At 45.1% G+C, this 19,603-nt stretch overlaps 1 protein-coding gene and 1 long non-coding RNA gene across 3 annotated transcripts; one reads left to right on the top strand and one right to left on the bottom strand.

Annotated features, from left to right (window-relative positions):
* Positions 1-1,129: 1,129 nt before the first annotated feature.
* Positions 1,130-15,466, bottom strand: LOC127924984 (rho GTPase-activating protein 8-like; the record flags this gene model as incomplete). The annotated part of the gene is made up of 8 exons (XM_052509634.1): positions 1,130-2,004; positions 4,824-4,952; positions 8,204-8,281; positions 11,393-11,466; positions 11,599-11,709; positions 14,475-14,573; positions 15,019-15,105; positions 15,335-15,466. Coding segments are annotated over 8 exons (1,585 nt in total), but the record flags the coding sequence as incomplete, so codon positions are not given.
* On the top strand, positions 9,455-11,310 carry LOC127924985 (uncharacterized). Of its 2 annotated transcripts, none has more exons than XR_008119451.1 (3): positions 9,455-9,644; positions 10,382-10,793; positions 10,980-11,310. It is a non-coding gene; the product is annotated as an uncharacterized LOC127924985 (long non-coding RNA). The 2 variants fall into 2 exon arrangements; XR_008119452.1 differs by lacking the exon at positions 10,980-11,310 and having other exon boundaries at positions 10,382-10,502; positions 10,751-10,871.
* Positions 15,467-19,603: the final 4,137 nt, after the last annotated feature.

Here is a 19,603-nt window from a genome sequence, read left to right on the forward strand (position 1 = left end):
GGTAAAGTCTCAGAGAGCTCAGCATTACATTAACATCAGCATGGGAAGTGAAGGTAAAGTCTCAGAGAGTGAAGCTCAGCATTACATTAACATCAGCATGGGAAGTGAAGGTAAAGTCTCAGAGAGCTCAGCATTATATTAACATCAGCATGGGAAGTGAAGGTAAAGTCTCAGAGAGCTCAGCATTACATTAACATCAGCATGGGAAGTGAAGGTAAAGTCTCAGAGAGCTCAGCATTACATTAACATCAGCATGGGAAGAGAAGGTAAAGTCTCAGAGAGCTCAGCATTACATTAACATCAGCATGGGAAGAGAAGGTAAAGTCTCAGAGAGTGAAGCATTAGTCTCCTGGAGAACTTTATACATAGCCCTGGGAGTCCTCACAATCTGGATCAGAGCAAGCCCTCATCCCAAATGGCTCCCTATTCCCTATGGGGCCCTGGTCAAAGGCAGTGCACTATATAGGGGCCAGGGTGCTGTTAGGGACACATCTCCAGCCGTCCAGTCTGAGGCCTTGTGGGTTAGTTCTGGCTAAGGTTGGTTAGTTAAAGGTCAGTGTGAACGGAGAGAGAGGGGTTTTCTCTACATTGAAACCTCAGCATTTCACATGGGAGAAAAAGGGGGACGTGGGTTTGATTTCTCTCAACAGTGGACTATTATTGTGGTGGTCTGTTTTTTGTTGGTCAGGCCTTTTCTAAAATGTCTACAGGGCATTCATATAGCTGTGCATTTGGTTTAACAGACAAAAACAAAACTGTCATTTTCAGCCATATTTATTCAGTGGGCTTTGAGATGTCTCATCTTAAGGACATTACATTGTGTAAAGAGTCTGTCTTCATATGCAGAACAAAGCCCTTTGAGAAGTTATGGCGGTTGTGTTGTGTGTTGCCGTGCGGTGTTGTGTGTTGCCGTGCGGTGTTGTGTCATGTTGTTGTGTGCTGCCTTGCGGTGTTGTGTCATGTTGTTGTGTGTTGCCTTGCGGTGTTTGTGTTGCCGTGCGGTGTGGTGTGTTGCCGTGCGGTGTTGTGTGTTGCCGTGCGGTGTTGTGTGTTGCCTTGCGGTGTTGTGTGTTGCCTTGCGGTGTTGTGTGTTGCCGTGCGGTGTTGTGTGTTGCCTTGCGGTGTTGTGTCATGTTGTTGTGTGTTGCCTTGCGGTGTTTGTGTGTTGCCGTGCGGTGTGGTGTGTTGCCGTGCGGTGTTGTGTGTTGCCGTGCGGTGTTGTGTGTTGCCGTGCGGTGTTGTGTGTTGCCGTGCGGTGTTGTGTGTTGCCGTGCGGTGTGGTGTGTTGCCGTGCGGTGTGGTGTGTTGCCGTGCGGTGTGGTGTGTTGCCGTGCGGTGTGGTGTGTTGCCGTGCGGTGTGGTGTGTTGCCGTGCGGTGTTGTGTGTTGCCGTGCGGTGTTGTGTGTTGCCGTGCGGCGTGGTGTGTTGCCGTGCGGTGTGGTGTGTTGCCGTGCGGCGTGGTGTGTTGCCGTGCGGCGTGGTGTGTTGCCGTGCGGTGTGGTGTGTTGCCGTGCGGTGTTTGTGTGTTGCCGTGCGGTGTTGTGTGTTGCCGTGCGGTGTGGGTGTTGCCGTGCGGTGTTGTGTGTTGCCGTGCGGTGTGGTGTGTTGCCGTGCGGTGTTGTGTGTTGCCGTGCGGTGTTGTGTGTTGCCGTGCGGTGTTGTGTGTTGCCGTGCGGTGTGGTGCGTTGCCGTGCGGTGTGGTGCGTTGCCGTGCGGTGTGGTGCGTTGCCGTGCGGTGTGGTGCGTTGCCGTGCGGTGTGTTGCCGTGCGGTGTGGTGTGTTGCCGTGCGGTGTGGTGCGTTGCCGTGCGGTGTTGTGTGTTGCCGTGCGGTGTGGTGTGTTGCCGTGCGGCGTGGTGTGTTGCCGTGCGGTGTTGTGTGTTGCCGTGCGGTGTTGTTACCATGTTCAGGAAGCAGAGCAGGTACTTCAACACCATGTAGTTGTGTTCTGGTAGTCTCTCTAGGATGTGTTTACAGGTGGTCACTCGTAGACTGCTCTCCACTCCTGGAACAACAACGTCACACATCACACGTTGAGGTTCTCTTTCCAGTTCAGATACACCGGGTCACCACAGTCTGTTTCATATCACTTCAGGAAGCTGGGCAATTGATACAGCTTCCTACTTCACAGTAGAGCCGTTAAATTAGTATATTGATACAGGTTCCTACTTCACAGTAGAGCCGTTAAATTAGTATATTGATACAGCTTCCTACTTCACAGTAGAGCCGTTAAATTAGTATATTGATGCAGGTTCCTACTTCACAGTAGAGCCGTTAAATTAGTATATTGATACAGGTTCCTACTTCACAGTAGAGCCGTTAAATTAGTATATTGATGCAGGTTCCTACTTCACAGTAGAGCCGTTAAATTAGTATATTGATGCAGGTTCCTACTTCACAGTAGAGCCGTTAAATTAGTATATTGATACAGCTTCCTACTTCACAGTAGAGCCGTTAAATTAGTATATTGATGCAGGTTCCTACTTCACAGTAGAGCCATTAAATTAGTATATTGATACAGCTTCCTACTTCACAGTAGAGCCGTTAAATTAGTATATTGATGCAGGTTCCTACTTCACAGTAGAGCCGTTAAATTAGTATATTGATACAGGTTCCTACTTCACAGTAGAGCCGTTAAATTAGTATATTGATACAGGTTCCTACTTCACAGTAGAGCCGTTAAATTAGTATATTGATACAGGTTCCTACTTCACAGTAGAGCCGTTAAATTAGTATATTGATGCAGGTTCCTACTTCACAGTAGAGCAGTTAAATTAGTATATTGATTGATGCAGGTTCCTACTTCACAGTAGAGCCATTAAATTAGTATATTGATACAGGTTCCTACTTCACAGTAGAGCCGTTAAATTAGTATATTGATATAGGTTCCTACTTCACAGTAGAGCCGTTAAATTAGTATATTGATACAGGTTCCTACTTCACAGTAGAGCCGTTAAATTAGTATATTGATACAGGTTCCTACTTCACAGTAGAGCAGTTAAATTAGTATACTGATTTAGGTTCCTACTTCACAGTAGAGCCGTTAAATTAGTATATTGATGCAGGTTCCTACTTCACAGTAGAGCAGTTAAATTAGTATATTGATTGATGCAGGTTCCTACTTCACAGTAGAGCCATTAAATTAGTATATTGATACAGCTTCCTACTTCACAGTAGAGCCGTTAAATTAGTATATTGATACAGGTTCCTACTTCACAGTAGAGCCGTTAAATTAGTATATTGATACAGGTTCCTACTTCACAGTAGAGCCGTTAAATTAGTATATTGATGCAGGTTCCTACTTCACAGTAGAGCCGTTAAATTAGTATATTGATACAGGTTCCTACTTCACAGTAGAGCCGTTAAATTAGTATATTGATGCAGGTTCCTACTTCACAGTAGAGCCGTTAAATTAGTATATTGATTCAGGTTCCTACTTCACAGTAGAGCCGTTAAATTAGTATATTGATACAGGTTCCTACTTCACAGTAGAGCAGTTAAATTATTATATTGATACAGGTTCCTACTTCACAGTAGAGCCTGTTAAATTAGTATATTGATACAGGTTCCTACTTCACAGTAGAGCAGTTAAATTAGTATATTGATACAGCTTCCTACTTCACAGTAGAGCCATTAAATTAGTATATTGATACAGCTTCCTACTTCACAATGATCTGGAGATATGAATTCCAATGTTGACCTAAACTGGGATATGCTTAGAACCCCGGCCGTCCTACAATCGAAGCTAGATGCCCTCCATCTCACACAAATTATCAAGGAACCTACCAGGTACAACCCAAAATCCGTAAACATGGACAACTTCATAGATGATATCCTGACCAACTTGCCCTCCAAATACACCTCTGCTGTCTTCAACCAGGATCTCAGTGATCACTGTACTGTGCAGCCGTATTCATCGACCTGGCCAAGGCTTTCGACTCTGTCAATCACCATATTCTTATCGGCAGACTCAATAGCCTTGGTTTCTCAGATGACTGCCTCGCCTGGTTCACCAACTACTTCTCAGACAGAGTATTTAGTCAGCCACCAATTGTGCAAGTTCTCCCACTTAAAAAGATGAGAGAGGCCTGTAATTTTCATCATAGGTACACTTCAACTATGACAGACAAAATGAGAAAAAAAAATCCAGAAAATCACATTGTAGGATTTTTAATGAATGTATTTGCAAATTATGGTGGAAAAAAGTAGAGCCGGCGACCACGAAGAGAGAGCCGGCGACCACGAAGAGAGAGCCGGCGACCACGAAGAGAGAGCCGGCGACCACGAAGAGAGAGCCGGCGACCACGAAGAGAGAGCCGGCGACCACGAAGAGAGAGCCGGCGACCACGAAGAGAGAGCCGGCGACCACGAAGAGAGAGCCGGCGACCACGAAGAGAGAGCCGGCGACCACGAAGAGAGAGCCGGCGATCACGAAGAGAGAGCCGCCGACCACGAAGAGAGAGCCGGCGACCACGAAGAGAGAGCCGGCGACCACGAAGAGAGAGCCGGCGACCACGAAGAGAGAGCCGGCGATCACGAAGAGAGAGCCGGCGACCACGAAGAGAGAGCCGCCGACCACGAAGAGAGAGCCGGCGACCACGAAGAGAGAGCCGAAGAGAGAGCCGCCGTCATGTGACATTTTAAAGAGATTGGTGGAGCTAAGGCTTAAGGGGGCGTATGAACGATGTCGACAGAGAACTCTGTAGGAAAAAGGCATTGCATTGGACCCGTGGACCTACGTTTTACATTTACATTTAAGTCATTTAGCAGACGCTCTTCACAACAGTGTGTTTAGCCTGCTGAGCTAAAGCCTCGTGTACTTACGGACTACGTCCTGTATCTGGTGGTAGAGGGGGAAGGTGAGCAGAGGTTCAGGAAGCTCTCTGAGGAAGGTCTTCAGGATGACAGCAGGCACGTGGATGTCTCCGTACTGCTCAAACACCACTTGCTTCCCTGAGGAGGAGAGACAGAGACCTGATAACAGACTGAGCTTCCCTGAGGAGAAGAGACAGAGACCTGATAACAGACTGAGCTTCCCTGAGGAGGAGAGACATAGACCTGATAACATACTGAGCTTCCCTGAGGAGGAGAGACAGAGACCTGATAACAGACTGACTGAGCTTCCCTGAGGAGGAGGAGAGACAGAGACCTGATAACAGACTGACTGAGCTTCCCTGAGGAGGAGAGAGACCTGATAACATACTGAGCTTCCCTGAGGAGAAGAGACAGAGACCTGATAACAGACCGAGCTTCCCTGAGGAGGAGAGAGAGACCTGATAACATACTGAGCTTCCCTGAGGAGGAGAGAGAGACCTGATAACAGACTGAGCTTCCCTGAGGAGAAGAGACAGAGACCTGATAACAGACTGAGCTTCCCTGAGGAGAAGAGACAGAGACCTGATAACAGACTGACTGAGCTTCCCTGAGGAGGAGGAGAGACAGAGACCTGATAACAGACTGACTGAGCTTCCCTGAGGAGGAGAGAGACCTGATAACAGACTGAGCTTCCCTGAGGAGAAGAGACAGAGACCTGATAACAGACTGAGCTTCCCTGAGGAGAAGAGACAGAGACCTGATAACAGACAGACTGAGCTTCCCTGAGGAGGAGAGAGAGACCTGATAACAGATTGAGCTTCCCTGAGGAGGAGAGACGGAGACCTGATAACAGACTGAGCTTCCCTGAGGAGGAGAGAGAGACCTGATAACAGACTGAGCTTCCCTGAGGAGGAGAGAGAGACCTGATAACATACTGAGCTTCCCTGAGGAGGAGAGAGAGACCTGATAACAGACTGACTGAGCTTCCCTGAGGAGGAGGAGAGACAGAGACCTGATAACAGACTGACTGAGCTTCCCTGAGGAGGAGAGACAGAGACCTGATAACAGACTGACTGAGCTTCCCTGAGGAGGAGAGACAGAGACCTGATAACAGACTGACTGAGCTTTCCTGAGGAGGAGAGACAGAGACCTGATAACAGACTGACTGAGCTTCCCTGAGGAGGAGAGACAGAGACCTGATAACAGACTGAGCTTCCCTGAGGAGGAGGAGAGACAGAGACCTGATAACAGACTGAGCTTCCCTGAGGAGGAGAGAGATACCTGATAACAGACAACAGTCAACAGAGGTCTGGGTGGGACATGGGGCTGTGGTGTGATGTCATCTGAGACAGAGGAGATAGAGGTTGATCTGGATTATTATTGATCTCTGCTTCCTGGTAGTGAGGGATAAAAGCCCCGGGAGACCCCCGCCTCTGGCCCCGGGAGACCCCCGCCTCCGGCCCCGGGAGACCCCCGCCTCCGGCCCCGGGAGACCCCCGCCTCCGGCCCCGGGAGACCCCCGCCTCTGGCGGGGCTCAGAGTTCCAGCTCCTCTACCTCTGGTTAAAGGGCTTATAGGAGGTTATATAGGTTATTAGGGAGGTTATAGAGGTTATTATGGAGGTTATAGAGGTTCCATCTCACCCTGGTTGTAGAGCTAATAAACGTTATTATGGAGCTTATAAAGGTTATTATGGAGGTTATAAAGGTTATTATAGAGAATATTATGGAGGTTATAGAGGATATTATGAAGTTTCTAAAGGTTATTATGGAGGATATAAAGGTTCCATCTCACCCTGGTTGTAGAGCTAATAGGAGTTTATAAAGGGTATTGTGGAGGTTATAAAGGTTATTATGGAGGTTATAGAGGTTGTTATGGAGTTTATATAGGTTATTATGGAGGTTATAAAGGTTATTATGGAGGTTATAGAGGTTGTTATATAGGTTATTATGGAGGTTATAAAGGTTATTATGGAGGTTATATAGGTTGTTATGGAGGTTATAAAGGTTATTATGGAGGTTATAAAGGTTATTATGGAGGTTATAAAGGTTATTATGGAGGTTATAAAGGTTATTATGGAGGTTATAAAGGTTATTATGGAGGTTATAAAGGTTATTATGGAGGTTATAAAGGTTATTATGGAGGTTATATAGGTTATTATGGAGGTTATTATGGAGGTTATAAAGGTTGTTATATAGGTTATTATGGAGCTTATAAACGTTATTATGGAGGTTATAAAGGGTATTATGGAGGTTATAAAGGTTATTATGGAGGTTATAAAGGTTGTTATATAGGTTATTATGGAGGTTATATAGGTTATTATGGAGCTTATAAAGGTTATTATGGAGGTTATAAAGGTTATTATGGAGGTTATAAAGGTTATTATGGAGGTTATAAAGGGTATTATGGAGGTTATTATGGAGGTTATTATGGAGGTTATTATGGAGGTTATAAAGGTTATTATGGAGGTTATTATGGAGGTTAGAGGTTCCATCTCACCCTGGTTAAAGAGCTTATAAAGGTTATTATGGTGGTTATAAAGGTTATTATGTAGGTTATAAAGGTTATTATGGAGGTTATAAAGGTTATTATGTAGGTTATAAAGGTTATTATGGAGGTTATTATGGAGGTTATTATGGTGGTTATAAAGGTTATTATGGAGGTTATAGAGGTTATTATGGAGGTTATAGAGGTTATTATGGAGGTTATTATGGAGGTTATAAAGGTTATTATGGTGGTTATAAAGGTTATTATGGTGGTTATAGAGGTTATTATGGAGGTTATTATGGAGGTTATAAAGGTTGTTATGGAGATTATAAAGGTTATTATGGAGGTTATAAAGGTTATTATGGTGGTTATAAAGGTTATTATGGAGGTTATTATGGAGGTTATTATGGAGGTTATAAAGGTTATTATGGTGGTTATAGAGGTTATTGTGGAGGTTATAAAGGTTATTATGGTGTTATAAAGGTTATTATGGAGGTTATAAAGGTTCCATCTCACCCTGGTTAAAGAGCTTATACAGGTTATTATGGAGGTTATAAAGGTTATTATGGAGGTTATTATGGAGGTTATAAAGGTTATTATGGAGGTTATAAAGGTTATTATGGAGGTTATAACATTTAATATGGAGGTTATATAGGTTATTATGGAGGTTATAAAAGTTATTATGGAGGTTATAAAGGTTATTATGGAGATTATAGAGGTTATTATGGAGGTTAAATGTTATTATGGAGGTTATAAAAGTTATTATGGAGGTTATAAAGGTTATTATGGAGATTATAGAGGTTATTATGGAGGTTATTATGGAGGTTATTATGGAGGTTATTATGGAGGTTATTATGGAGGTTATAAAAGTTATTATGGAGGTTATAAAGGTTCCATCTCACCCTGGTTGTAGAGCTTCTGGACGTCCTTGATGAGCTGAACACGAGCGGACCTCCTGAAGATACCTTCTGTCTGGAGGCCTGAGGAGAGGTGGGAGGGAGTGAAGGGCTTCAACTACTATTACTGTAGAGGTCTGGTACCTGATCCAAGGTCCTATCAGACAGCTCCTACCTCAACTATTACTGTAGAGGTCCTGTACCTGATCCAAGGTCCTATCAGACAGCTCCTACCTCAACAACTATTACTGTAGAGGTCCTGTACCTGATCCAAGGTCCTATCAGACAGCTCCTACCTCAACAACTATTACTGTAGAGGTCCTGTACCTGATCCAAGGTCCTATTAGACAGCTCCTACCTCAACAACTATTACTGTAGAGGTCCTGTACCTGAGCCAAGGTCCTATCAGACAGCTCCTACCTCAACAACTATTACTGTAGAGGTCCTGTACCTGATCCAAGGTCCTATCAGACAGCTCCTACCTCAACAACTATTACTGTAGAGGTCCTGTACCTGAGCCAAGGTCCTATCAGACAGCTCCTACCTCAACAACTATTACTGTAGAGGTCCTGTACCTGAGCCAAGGTCCTATCAGACAGCTCCTACCTCAACTATTACTGTCGAGGTCCTGTACCTGATCCAAGGTCCTATCAGACAGCTCCTACCTCAACAACTATTACTGTAGAGGTCTGGTACCTGATCCAAGGTCCTATCAGACAGCTCCTACCTCAACAACTATTACTGTAGATGTCCTGTACCTGATCCAAGGTCCTATCAGACAGCTCCTACCTCAACAACTATTACTGTAGAGGTCTGGTACCTGATCCAAGGTCGTATTAGACAGCTCCTACCTCAACAACTATTACTGTAGAGGTCCTGTACCTGAGCCAAGGTCCTATCAGACAGCTCCTACCTCAACAACTATTACTGTAGAGGTCCTGTACCTGATCCAAGGTCCTATCAGACAGCTCCTACCTCAACAACTATTACTGTAGAGGTCCTGTACCTGAGCCAAGGTCCTATCAGACAGCTCCTACCTCAACAACTATTACTGTAGAGGTCCTGTACCTGAGCCAAGGTCCTATCAGACAGCTCCTACCTCAACTATTACTGTCGAGGTCCTGTACCTGATCCAAGGTCCTATCAGACAGCTCCTACCTCAACAACTATTACTGTAGAGGTCTGGTACCTGATCCAAGGTCCTATCAGACAGCTCCTACCTCAACAACTATTACTGTAGATGTCCTGTACCTGATCCAAGGTCCTATCAGACAGCTCCTACCTCAACAACTATTACTGTAGAGGTCTGGTACCTGATCCAAGGTCCTATCAGACAGCTCCTACCTCAACAACTATTACTGTAGATGTCCTGTACCTGAGCCAAGGTCCTATCAGACAGCTCCTACCTCAACAACTATTACTGTAGAGGTCCTGTACCTGAGCCAAGGTCCTATCAGACAGCTCCTACCTCAACAACTATTACTGTAGAGGTCTGGTACCTGATCCAAGGTCGTATCAGACAGCTCCTACCTCAACAACTATTACTGTAGAGGTCCTGTACCTGATCCAATGTCCTATCAGACAGCTCCTACCTCAACAACTATTACTGTAGAGGTCCTGTACCTGAGCCAAGGTCCTATCAGACAGCTCCTACCTCAACAACTATTACTGTAGAGGTCCTGTACCTGATCCAATGTCCTATCAGACAGCTCCTACCTCAACAACTATTACTGTAGAGGTCCTGTACCTGAGCCAAGGTCCTATCAGACAGCTCCTACCTCAACAACTATTACTGTAGAGGTCCTGTACCTGATCCAAGGTCCTATTAGACAGCTCCTACCTCAACTATTACTGTAGAGGTCCTGTACCTGATCCAAGGTCCTATCAGACAGCTCCTACCTCAACTATTACTGTAGAGGTCCTGTACCTGAGCCAAGGTCCTATCACACAGCTCCTACCTCAACTATTATACTGTAGAGGTCCTGTACCTGAACCAAGGTCCTATCAGACAGCTCCTACCTCAACAACTATTGCTGTAGAGGTCCTGTACCTGATCCAAGGTCCTATCAGACAGCTCCTACCTCAACAACTATTACTGTAGAGGTCCTGTACCTGAGCCAAGGTCCTATCAGACAGCTCCTACTTCAACAACTATTACTGTAGAGGTCCTGTACCTGAGCTAAGGTCCTATCAGACAGCTCCTACCTCAACTATTACTGTCGAGGTCCTGTACCTGATCCAAGGTCCTATCAGACAGCTCCTACCTCAACAACTATTACTGTAGAGGTCTGGTACCTGATCCAAGGTCCTATCAGACAGCTCCTACCTCAACAACTATTACTGTAGATGTCCTGTACCTGAGCCAAGGTCCTATCAGACAGCTCCTACCTCAACAACTATTACTGTAGAGGTCCTGTACCTGAGCCAAGGTCCTATCAGACAGCTCCTACCTCAACAACTATTACTGTAGAGGTCCTGTACCTGATCCAATGTCCTATCAGACAGCTCCTACCTCAACAACTATTACTGTAGATGTCCTGTACCTGAGCCAAGGTCCTATCAGACAGCTCCTACCTCAACAACTATTACTGTAGAGGTCTGGTACCTGATCCAAGGTCGTATCAGACAGCTCCTACCTCAACAACTATTACTGTAGAGGTCCTGTACCTGATCCAATGTCCTATCAGACAGCTCCTACCTCAACAACTATTACTGTAGAGGTCCTGTACCTGAGCCAAGGTCCTATCAGACAGCTCCTACCTCAACAACTATTACTGTAAAGGTCCTGTACCTGATCCAATGTCCTATCAGACAGCTCCTACCTCAACAACTATTACTGTAGAGGTCCTGTACCTGAGCCAAGGTCCTATCAGACAGCTCCTACCTCAACAACTATTACTGTAGAGGTCCTGTACCTGATCCAAGGTCCTATTAGACAGCTCCTACCTCAACTATTACTGTAGAGGTCCTGTACCTGAGCCAAGGTCCTATCAGACAGCTCCTACCTCAACAACTATTACTGTAGAGGTCCTGTACCTGATCCAAGGTCCTATCAGACAGCTCCTACCTCAACTATTACTGTAGAGGTCCTGTACCTGAGCCAAGGTCCTATCACACAGCTCCTACCTCAACTATTATACTGTAGAGGTCCTGTACCTGAACCAAGGTCCTATCAGACAGCTCCCATCTTCTTACCTTTGTCTTTGAGATAAGACACAGTCTGGGACATCACAGGAGGGATCAGAACTCCCTGGTTCTTCTCAGCAATACTGGGGAACAGAACACGTCTAATTCAGTTGGCTTGCAGTATGGTACATCATATTAGTTGGCATAAACCACGGTGGAAATATGGAGCGGCTGGGGGGGGGGACGATTAAAGAGAACTCAGCTAAAATACTCACTATTGCAGGCTGACTCCAAACTGCTGAGTGGGCAGAGGAGGTCTGGGGGGAGGAGTCTTAGATGAGGGGTGCAGACCTCCCTTCTGGGCCGCCTGCAGCCTCTCGTCATGCCTGTAGTAAATACATGGGCATGTACAGTTGAAGTCAGAAGTTTACATACTCTTAGATTGGAGTCATTAACTAGTTTTTCAAACGCTCCACAAAGTTCTTGTTAACAAACTATAGTTTTGGCATGTCTGTTAGGACATCTACCTTGTGCATGACACAAGTAATTATTCCAACAATTGTTTAGACAGATTATTTCACTTATAATTCACTGTATCACAATTCCAGTGGGTCAGACGATTACATTCACTTTGTTGACTGTGCCTTTAAACAGCTTGGAAAATTCCAGAAAGTGATGTCATGGCTTTAGAAGCTTCTGATAGGCTAATTGACATTATTTGAGTCAATTGGAGGGGTACCTGTGGATGTATTTCAAGGCCTACCTTCAAACTCAGTGTCTCTTTGCTTGACATCATGGGAAAATCAAAAGAAATCAGCCAAGACCTCAGAATTTTTTTTTGTTGCCCTCCACAAGTCTGGAACATCCTTGAGAGCAATATCCAAACACCTGAAGGTACCACGTTCATCTGTACAAACAATAGTACGCAAGTATAAACACCATGGGATGACGCAGTCGTCATACCGCTCAGGAAGGAGATGCATTCTGTCTCCTAGAGATGAACGTGCTTTGGTGCAAAAAGTGCAAATCAATCCCAGAACAACAGCAAAGGATCTTGTGAAGATGCTGGAGGAAACGGGTACAAAAGTATGTATATTCACAGTAAAACGAGTCCTATATCGACATTACCTGAAAGGCCGCTCAGCAAGGAAGAAGCCACTTCTCCAAAACCTCCATAAAAAAGCCAGACTACGGTTTGCAACTGCACAAGGGGACTAAGATCGTACTTTTTGGAGAAATGTCCTTTGGTCTGATGAAACAAAAATAGAACTGTTTGGCCATAATGACCATTGTTATGTTTGGAGGAAAAAGAGAGAGGCTTGCAAGCCGAAGAACACCATCCCAACCGTGAAGCATCATGTTGTGGGGGAGCTTTGCTGCAGGAGAGACTGGTGCACCTGACAAAATAGATGGCATCATGAGAAAGGAAAGTTATGTGGATATATTGGAGCAACATCTCAAGACATCAGTTAAAGCTTGGTTGCAGATGGGTTTTCCAAATGGACAATGACCCCAAGCATACTTCCAAAGTTGTGGCAAAATGGCTTACGGACAACTAAGTCAAGGTATTGGAGTGGCCATCACAAAGCCCTGACCTCAATCCCATAGAACATTTGTGGGCAGAACTGAAAAAGCATGTGCTAGCAAGGAGGCCTTCAAACCTGACTCAGTTGCGCGCACCAGCTCTGTCAAGAGGAACGGGCCAAAATTCACCCAACTTTTTGTGGGAAGCTTGTGGAAGGTTACCAAAAACATTTGACCCATGTTTAACCATTTAAAGGCAATGCTACCAAATACTAATTGAGTGTATGTAAGCTTCTGACCCACTGGGAATGTGATGAAAGAAATAAAAGCTGAAATAAAAATCACCCCTATTTTTCTGACATTTTCACAATAATGTGGTGATCCTATCCTAATTTCTACTAGGATTAAATGTCAGAAATTGTGAAAAACTGAGTTTAAACGTATCAGCCACCTCCGGGGCTGGTTGGACACAACACTACCTCAGGGACTGGTTGGACACAACACCACCTCAGGGGCTGGTTGGACACAACACCACCTCAGGGGCTGGTTGGACACAACACCACCTCCGGGGCTGGTTGGACACAACACTACCTCCGGGGCTGGTTGGACACAACTCCACCTCAGGGGCTGGTTGGACACAACACTACCTCTGGGGCTGGTTGGACACAACTCCACCTCAGGGGCTGGTTGGACACAACACTACCTCTGGGGCTGGTTGGACACCACACCACCTCCGGGGCTGGTTGGACACCACACCACCTCAGGGGCTGGTTGGACACCACACTACCTCAGGGGCTGGTTGGACACCACACCACCTCCGGGGCTGGTTGGACACAACACCTCCTCAGGGGCTGGTTGGACACCACACCACCTCCGGGGCTGGTTGGACACAACACCACCTCCGGGGCTGGTTGGACACAACACCACCTCCGGGGCTGGTTGGACACAACACCACCTCCGGGGCTGGTTGGACACAACACCACCTCCGGGGCTGGTTGGACACAACACCACCTCCGGGGCTGGTTGGACACAACACCACCTCCGGGGCTGGTTGGACACAACACCACCTCCGGGGCTGGTTGGACACAACACCACCTCCGGGGCTGGTTGGACACAACACCACCTCCGGGGCTGGTTGGACACAACACTACCTCCGGGGCTGGTTGGACACAACACCACCTCCGGGGCTGGTTGGACACAACACCACCTCAGTGATTGGTTGGAAACATGAAAACACCACCTCAGTGATTGGTTGGATACATGAATACATGAAACTCTGCTGATATCAAGCTACTTAAAAATATATATATATATATATATTTCACCTTTATTTAACCAGGTAGGCTAGTTGAGAACAAGTTCTCATTTACAACTGTGACCTGGCCAAGATAAAGCATAGCAGTGTGAACAGACAACACAGAGTTACACATGGAGTAAACAATAAACAAGTCAATGACACGGTAGGAAAAAAGAAAAAAACTGAGCAGCTACAGGTCAGGGGTCAGGGTAAGGTAGTGGCATAGAGGTGTAACCTACCTGAGGACATCAGGTGGTCTCTGAGCTCAGCCAGGTAGTTGGGTTAAGGTCAGGGGTCAGGGTAAGGTAGTGGCGTAGAGGTGTAACCTACCTGAGGACATCAGGTGGGATGATGAGCTGATCCCAGCTCAGGTGATCTCTGAGCTCAGACAGGTAGTTTACATAAGTCAGCTTCTTACCAAACTTGTGACTAAACAGGAAGAACAGAGTGTTAGAAAGGTCAGTCAATATGCCAAATGTCTTTCATAGTCATGAATACTGTTGTGGAGACCAGACTTAAACATGTACAGTAAAGGCCTGAATGGCATCTTTACTGTAGAAATATACTGTATTCTAGATTATTACTGTAGAAAGATGACTGGGCACCATACCTGATGAGTGGTTGGAATATACTGTATTCTAGATTATTACTGTAGAAAGATGACTGGGCACCATACCCGATGAGTGGTTGGAATATACTGTATTCTAGATTATTACTGTAGAAAGATGACTGGGCACCATACCCGATGAGTGGTTGGAATATACTGTATTCTAGATTATTACTGTAGAAAGATGACTGGGCACCATACCCGATGAGTGGTTGGAATATACTGTATTCTAGATTATTACTGTAGAAAGATGACTGGGCACCATACCTGATGAGTGGTTGGAATATATTCCAGATGATTCTGATAAAGTTAGTAGGATGGACGACATAGAGGGCTTTCAGGTTCTTCTTGTACCTATCAGGAAATACATTGACACACACACACACACACACACACACACACACACACACACACACACACACACACACACACACACACACACACACACACACACACACACACACACACACACACACACACACACACACAATGTAAACATCATTCTGGAAAAACTGGCTCGTCGAGTTATATTTTGATTGAGAGGGCTTGAAAAGTCGTAGGTTAAGAGGTCAGGGTGACTTACTTCCTGTCAAATTCTCTGTAGGCGTTTCGTAGCCAGTGTAGCGAGGGCTTGTTGCAGCTGCGGAGACCATGGTGGAAGTACACTACCGTATAGTCACTCTCTACATACTGGTCCAGGGTATACATCAGATACCTACAGCCAGGAGAGGAGAGAACAGAGCACTCAGGTAACAGCCCAAACATAATGGAAAAACTCTTGACTAAATGAGGGGATAACAGAGTATATTGAAAGCATGTGCTTCCACACAGGTGTGATTCCTGAGTTTATTAAGCAATTAACATCCCATCATGCTTTAGCGTCATGTATAAAATTGCAGGGCAGGCCATTATTTTGGGTACCATAAGATGACAATGCCCCATCCACAAGGCAGGAGGAGGGGTCATGGAATGGTCTGATGTGAGGAAAACACATCCCATGGCCGCCTCCAGTCACCAGATCTCAACTGGTCTGATGAGCAGGTTCAGTTCTGTCTCACTGTCTCTGCCAGTTCTGTCTCACTGTCTCTGCCAGTTCTGTCTCACTGTCTCTACCAGTTCTGTCTCACTGTCTCTGCCAGTTCTGTCTCACTGTCTCTGCCAGTTCTGTCTCACTGTCTCTGCCAGTTCTGTCTCACTGTCTCTCTGCCAGTTCTGTCTCACTGTCTCTGCCAGTAGGCGTCCTCTATGGTCTGTTCTGCTCTGAGGTAGATATGGACTACATAGAGCAGAACAGACCATAGAGGTAGATATGGACTACATAGAGCAGAACAGACCAGAGGTAGATATGGACTACATAGAGCAGAACAGACCATAGAGGTAGATATGGACTAAATAGAGCAGAACAGACCACTGAGGTAGATATGGACTACATAGAGCAGAACAGACCATAGAGGTAGATATGGACTACATAGAGCAGAACAGACCATAGAGGACATTCCATAGAGGTAGATATGGACTACATAGAGCAGAACAGACCATAGAGGTAGATATGGACTACATAGAGCAGAACAGACCATAGAGGTAGATATGGACTACATAGAGCAGAACAGACCATAGAGGACATTCTACAGAGGTAGATATGGACTACATAGAGCAGAACAGACCATAGAGGTAGATATGGACTACATAGAGCAGAACAGACCATAGAGGTAGATATGGACTACATAGAGCAGAACAGACCATAGAGGTAGATATGGACTACATAGGCAGAACAGACCATAGAGGTAGATATGGACTACATAGAGCAGAACAGACCATAGAGGACATTCCATAGAGGTAGATATGGATATGGACATAAATAGAGGCAGAACAGACCATAGAGGTAGATATGGACTACATATATGGACTACATAGAGCAGAACAGACCATAGAGCAGAGATAAACATAGAGCAGAACAGATAGAGGTAGATATGGACTACATAGAGCAGAACAGACCATAGAGGATGTATCTAGAGCAGAACAGACCACTGAGGTAGATATGGACTACATAGAGCAGAACAGACCATGGAGTGTAGATATAGACTACATAGGCAGAACAGACCATAGAGGACGTTCCACAGAGGTAGATATGGACTACACAGAGCAGAACAGACCATAGAGGCAGATATGGACTACATAGAGCAGAACAGACCATAGAGGTAGATATGGACTACATAGAGCAGAACAGACCATAGAGGACATTCCACAGAGGTAGATATGGACTAAATAGAGCAGAACAGACCATAGAGGTAGATATGGACTACATAGAGCAGAACAGACCAGAGGTAGATATGGACTACATAGAGCAGAACAGACCATAGAGGTAGATATGGACTAAATAGAGCAGAACAGACCACTGAGGTAGATATGGACTACATAGACCAGAACAGACCATTCCATAGAGGTAGATATGGACTACATAGAGCAGAACAGGTGAAATATCAGACCATAGAGGTAGATATGGACCACATCAGAACAGACCACAGAGGTAGATATGGACTACATAGAGCAGAACAGACCATAGAGGACATTCCATAGAGGTAGATATGGACTACATAGAGCAGAACAGACCATAGAGGACATTCCATAGAGGTAGATATGGACTACATAGAGCAGAACAGACCATAGAGGACATTCCATAGAGGTAGATATGGACTACATAGAGCAGAACAGACCATAGAGGACATTCCATAGAGGTAGATATGGACTACATAGAGCAGAACAGACCATAGAGGTAGATATGGACTACATAGAGCAGAACAGACCATAGAGGTAGATATGGACTACATAGAGCAGAACAGACCATAGAGGTAGATATGGACTACATAGAGCAGAACAGACCATAGAGGTCTACAGAGGTAGATATGGACTACATAGAGCAGAACAGACCATAGAGGTAGATATGGACTACATAGAGCAGAACAGACCATAGAGGTAGATATAGACTACATAGAGCAGAACAGACCACTCCACAGAGGTAGATATGGACTACATAGAGCAGAACAGACCATAGAGGTAGATATGGACTACAGAGCAGAACAGACCAGAGGTAGATATGGACTACATAGAGCAGAACAGACCATAGAGGTAGATATGGACTAAATAGAGCAGAACAGACCATAGAGGTAGATATGGACTACATAGAGCAGAACAGACCAGAGGTAGATAGATATGGACTACATAGAGCAGAACAGACCATAGAGGTAGATATGGACTACATAGAGCAGAACAGACCATAGAGGTAGATATGGACTACATAGAGCAGAACAGACCAGAGGTAGATATGGACTACATAGAGCAGGACAGACCACAGAGGTAGATATGGACTACATAGAGCAGAACAGACCATAGAGGACATTCCATAGAGGTAGATATGGACTACATAGAGCAGAACAGACCATAGAGGACATTCCATAGAGGTAGATATGGACTACATAGAGCAGAACAGACCATAGAGGACATTCCATAGAGGTAGATATGGACTACATAGAGCAGAACAGACCATAGAGGACGTCTCACAGAGGTAGATATGGACTACATAGAGCAGAACAGGACCATAGAGGTAGATATGGACTACATAGAGCAGAAACAGACCATAGAGGCAGATATGGACTACATAGAGCAGAACAGACCATAGAGGTAGATATGGGACTGCATAGAGCAGAACAGACCATAGAGGTCACAGAGGTAGATATGCACTACATAGAGCAGAACAGACCATAGAGGTAGATATGGACTACATAGAGCAGAACAGACCATAGAGGTAGATTCCACATAGGCAGATATGACCATAGAGCAGAACAGACCATAGAGGTAGATATGGACTCACATAGAGCAGAACAGACCATAGAGGTAGATATGGACTACATAGAGCAGAACAGACCATAGAGGTAGAGTGTAGATATGGACTACATAGAGCAGAACAGACCATAGAGGTAGATATGGACTAAATAGAGCAGAACAGACCATAGAGGTAGATATGGAACTACATAGAGCAGAACAGGCCAGAGGTAGATATGGACTACATAGAGCAGAACAGACCATCCACAGAGGTAGATATGGACTACATAGAGCAGAACAGACCACTACAGAGGTAGATATGGACTACATAGCAGAACAGGCCATAGAGGTAGATATGGACTACATAGAGCAGAACAGACCATAGAGGTAGATATGGACTACATAGAGCAGAACAGACCATAGAGGTAGATATAGACTACATAGAGCAGAATGACCATAGAGGACGTTCATATTAGAGGTAGATATAGACTACATAGAGCAGAACAGACCATAGAGGTAGATATGGACTACATAGAGCAGAAACAGACCATAGAGGGTAGATATAGACTACATAGAGCAGAACAGACCATAGAGGACGTCTCTACAGAGGTAGATATGGACTACATAGAGCAGAACAGACCATAGAGGTAGATATGGACTACATAGAGCAGAACAGACCATAGAGGTAGATATAGATCTACATGGAGCAGAACAGACCATAGAGGTAGATATGGACTAAATAGAGCAGAACAGACCATAGGTAGGACATTCCACAGAGGTAGATATGGACTACATAGAGCAGAACAGACCATAGAGGTAGATATGGACTAAATAGAGCAGAACAGACCATAGAGGTAGATATGGACTACATAGAGCAGAACAGGCCATAGAGGTAGATATGGACATTCAGAACACCAGATGTATATATAGACTACATAGAGCAGAACAGACCCATAGATATGGACTACATCAGAACAGACCATAGAGGTAGATATGGACTACATAGAGCAGAACAGACCATAGAGGTAGATAT

The sequence above is a fragment of the Oncorhynchus keta genome, unplaced genomic scaffold (assembly GCF_023373465.1).
Source record: "Oncorhynchus keta strain PuntledgeMale-10-30-2019 unplaced genomic scaffold, Oket_V2 Un_contig_4876_pilon_pilon, whole genome shotgun sequence".
Taxonomy (NCBI): Eukaryota; Metazoa; Chordata; class Actinopteri; order Salmoniformes; family Salmonidae; genus Oncorhynchus; species Oncorhynchus keta.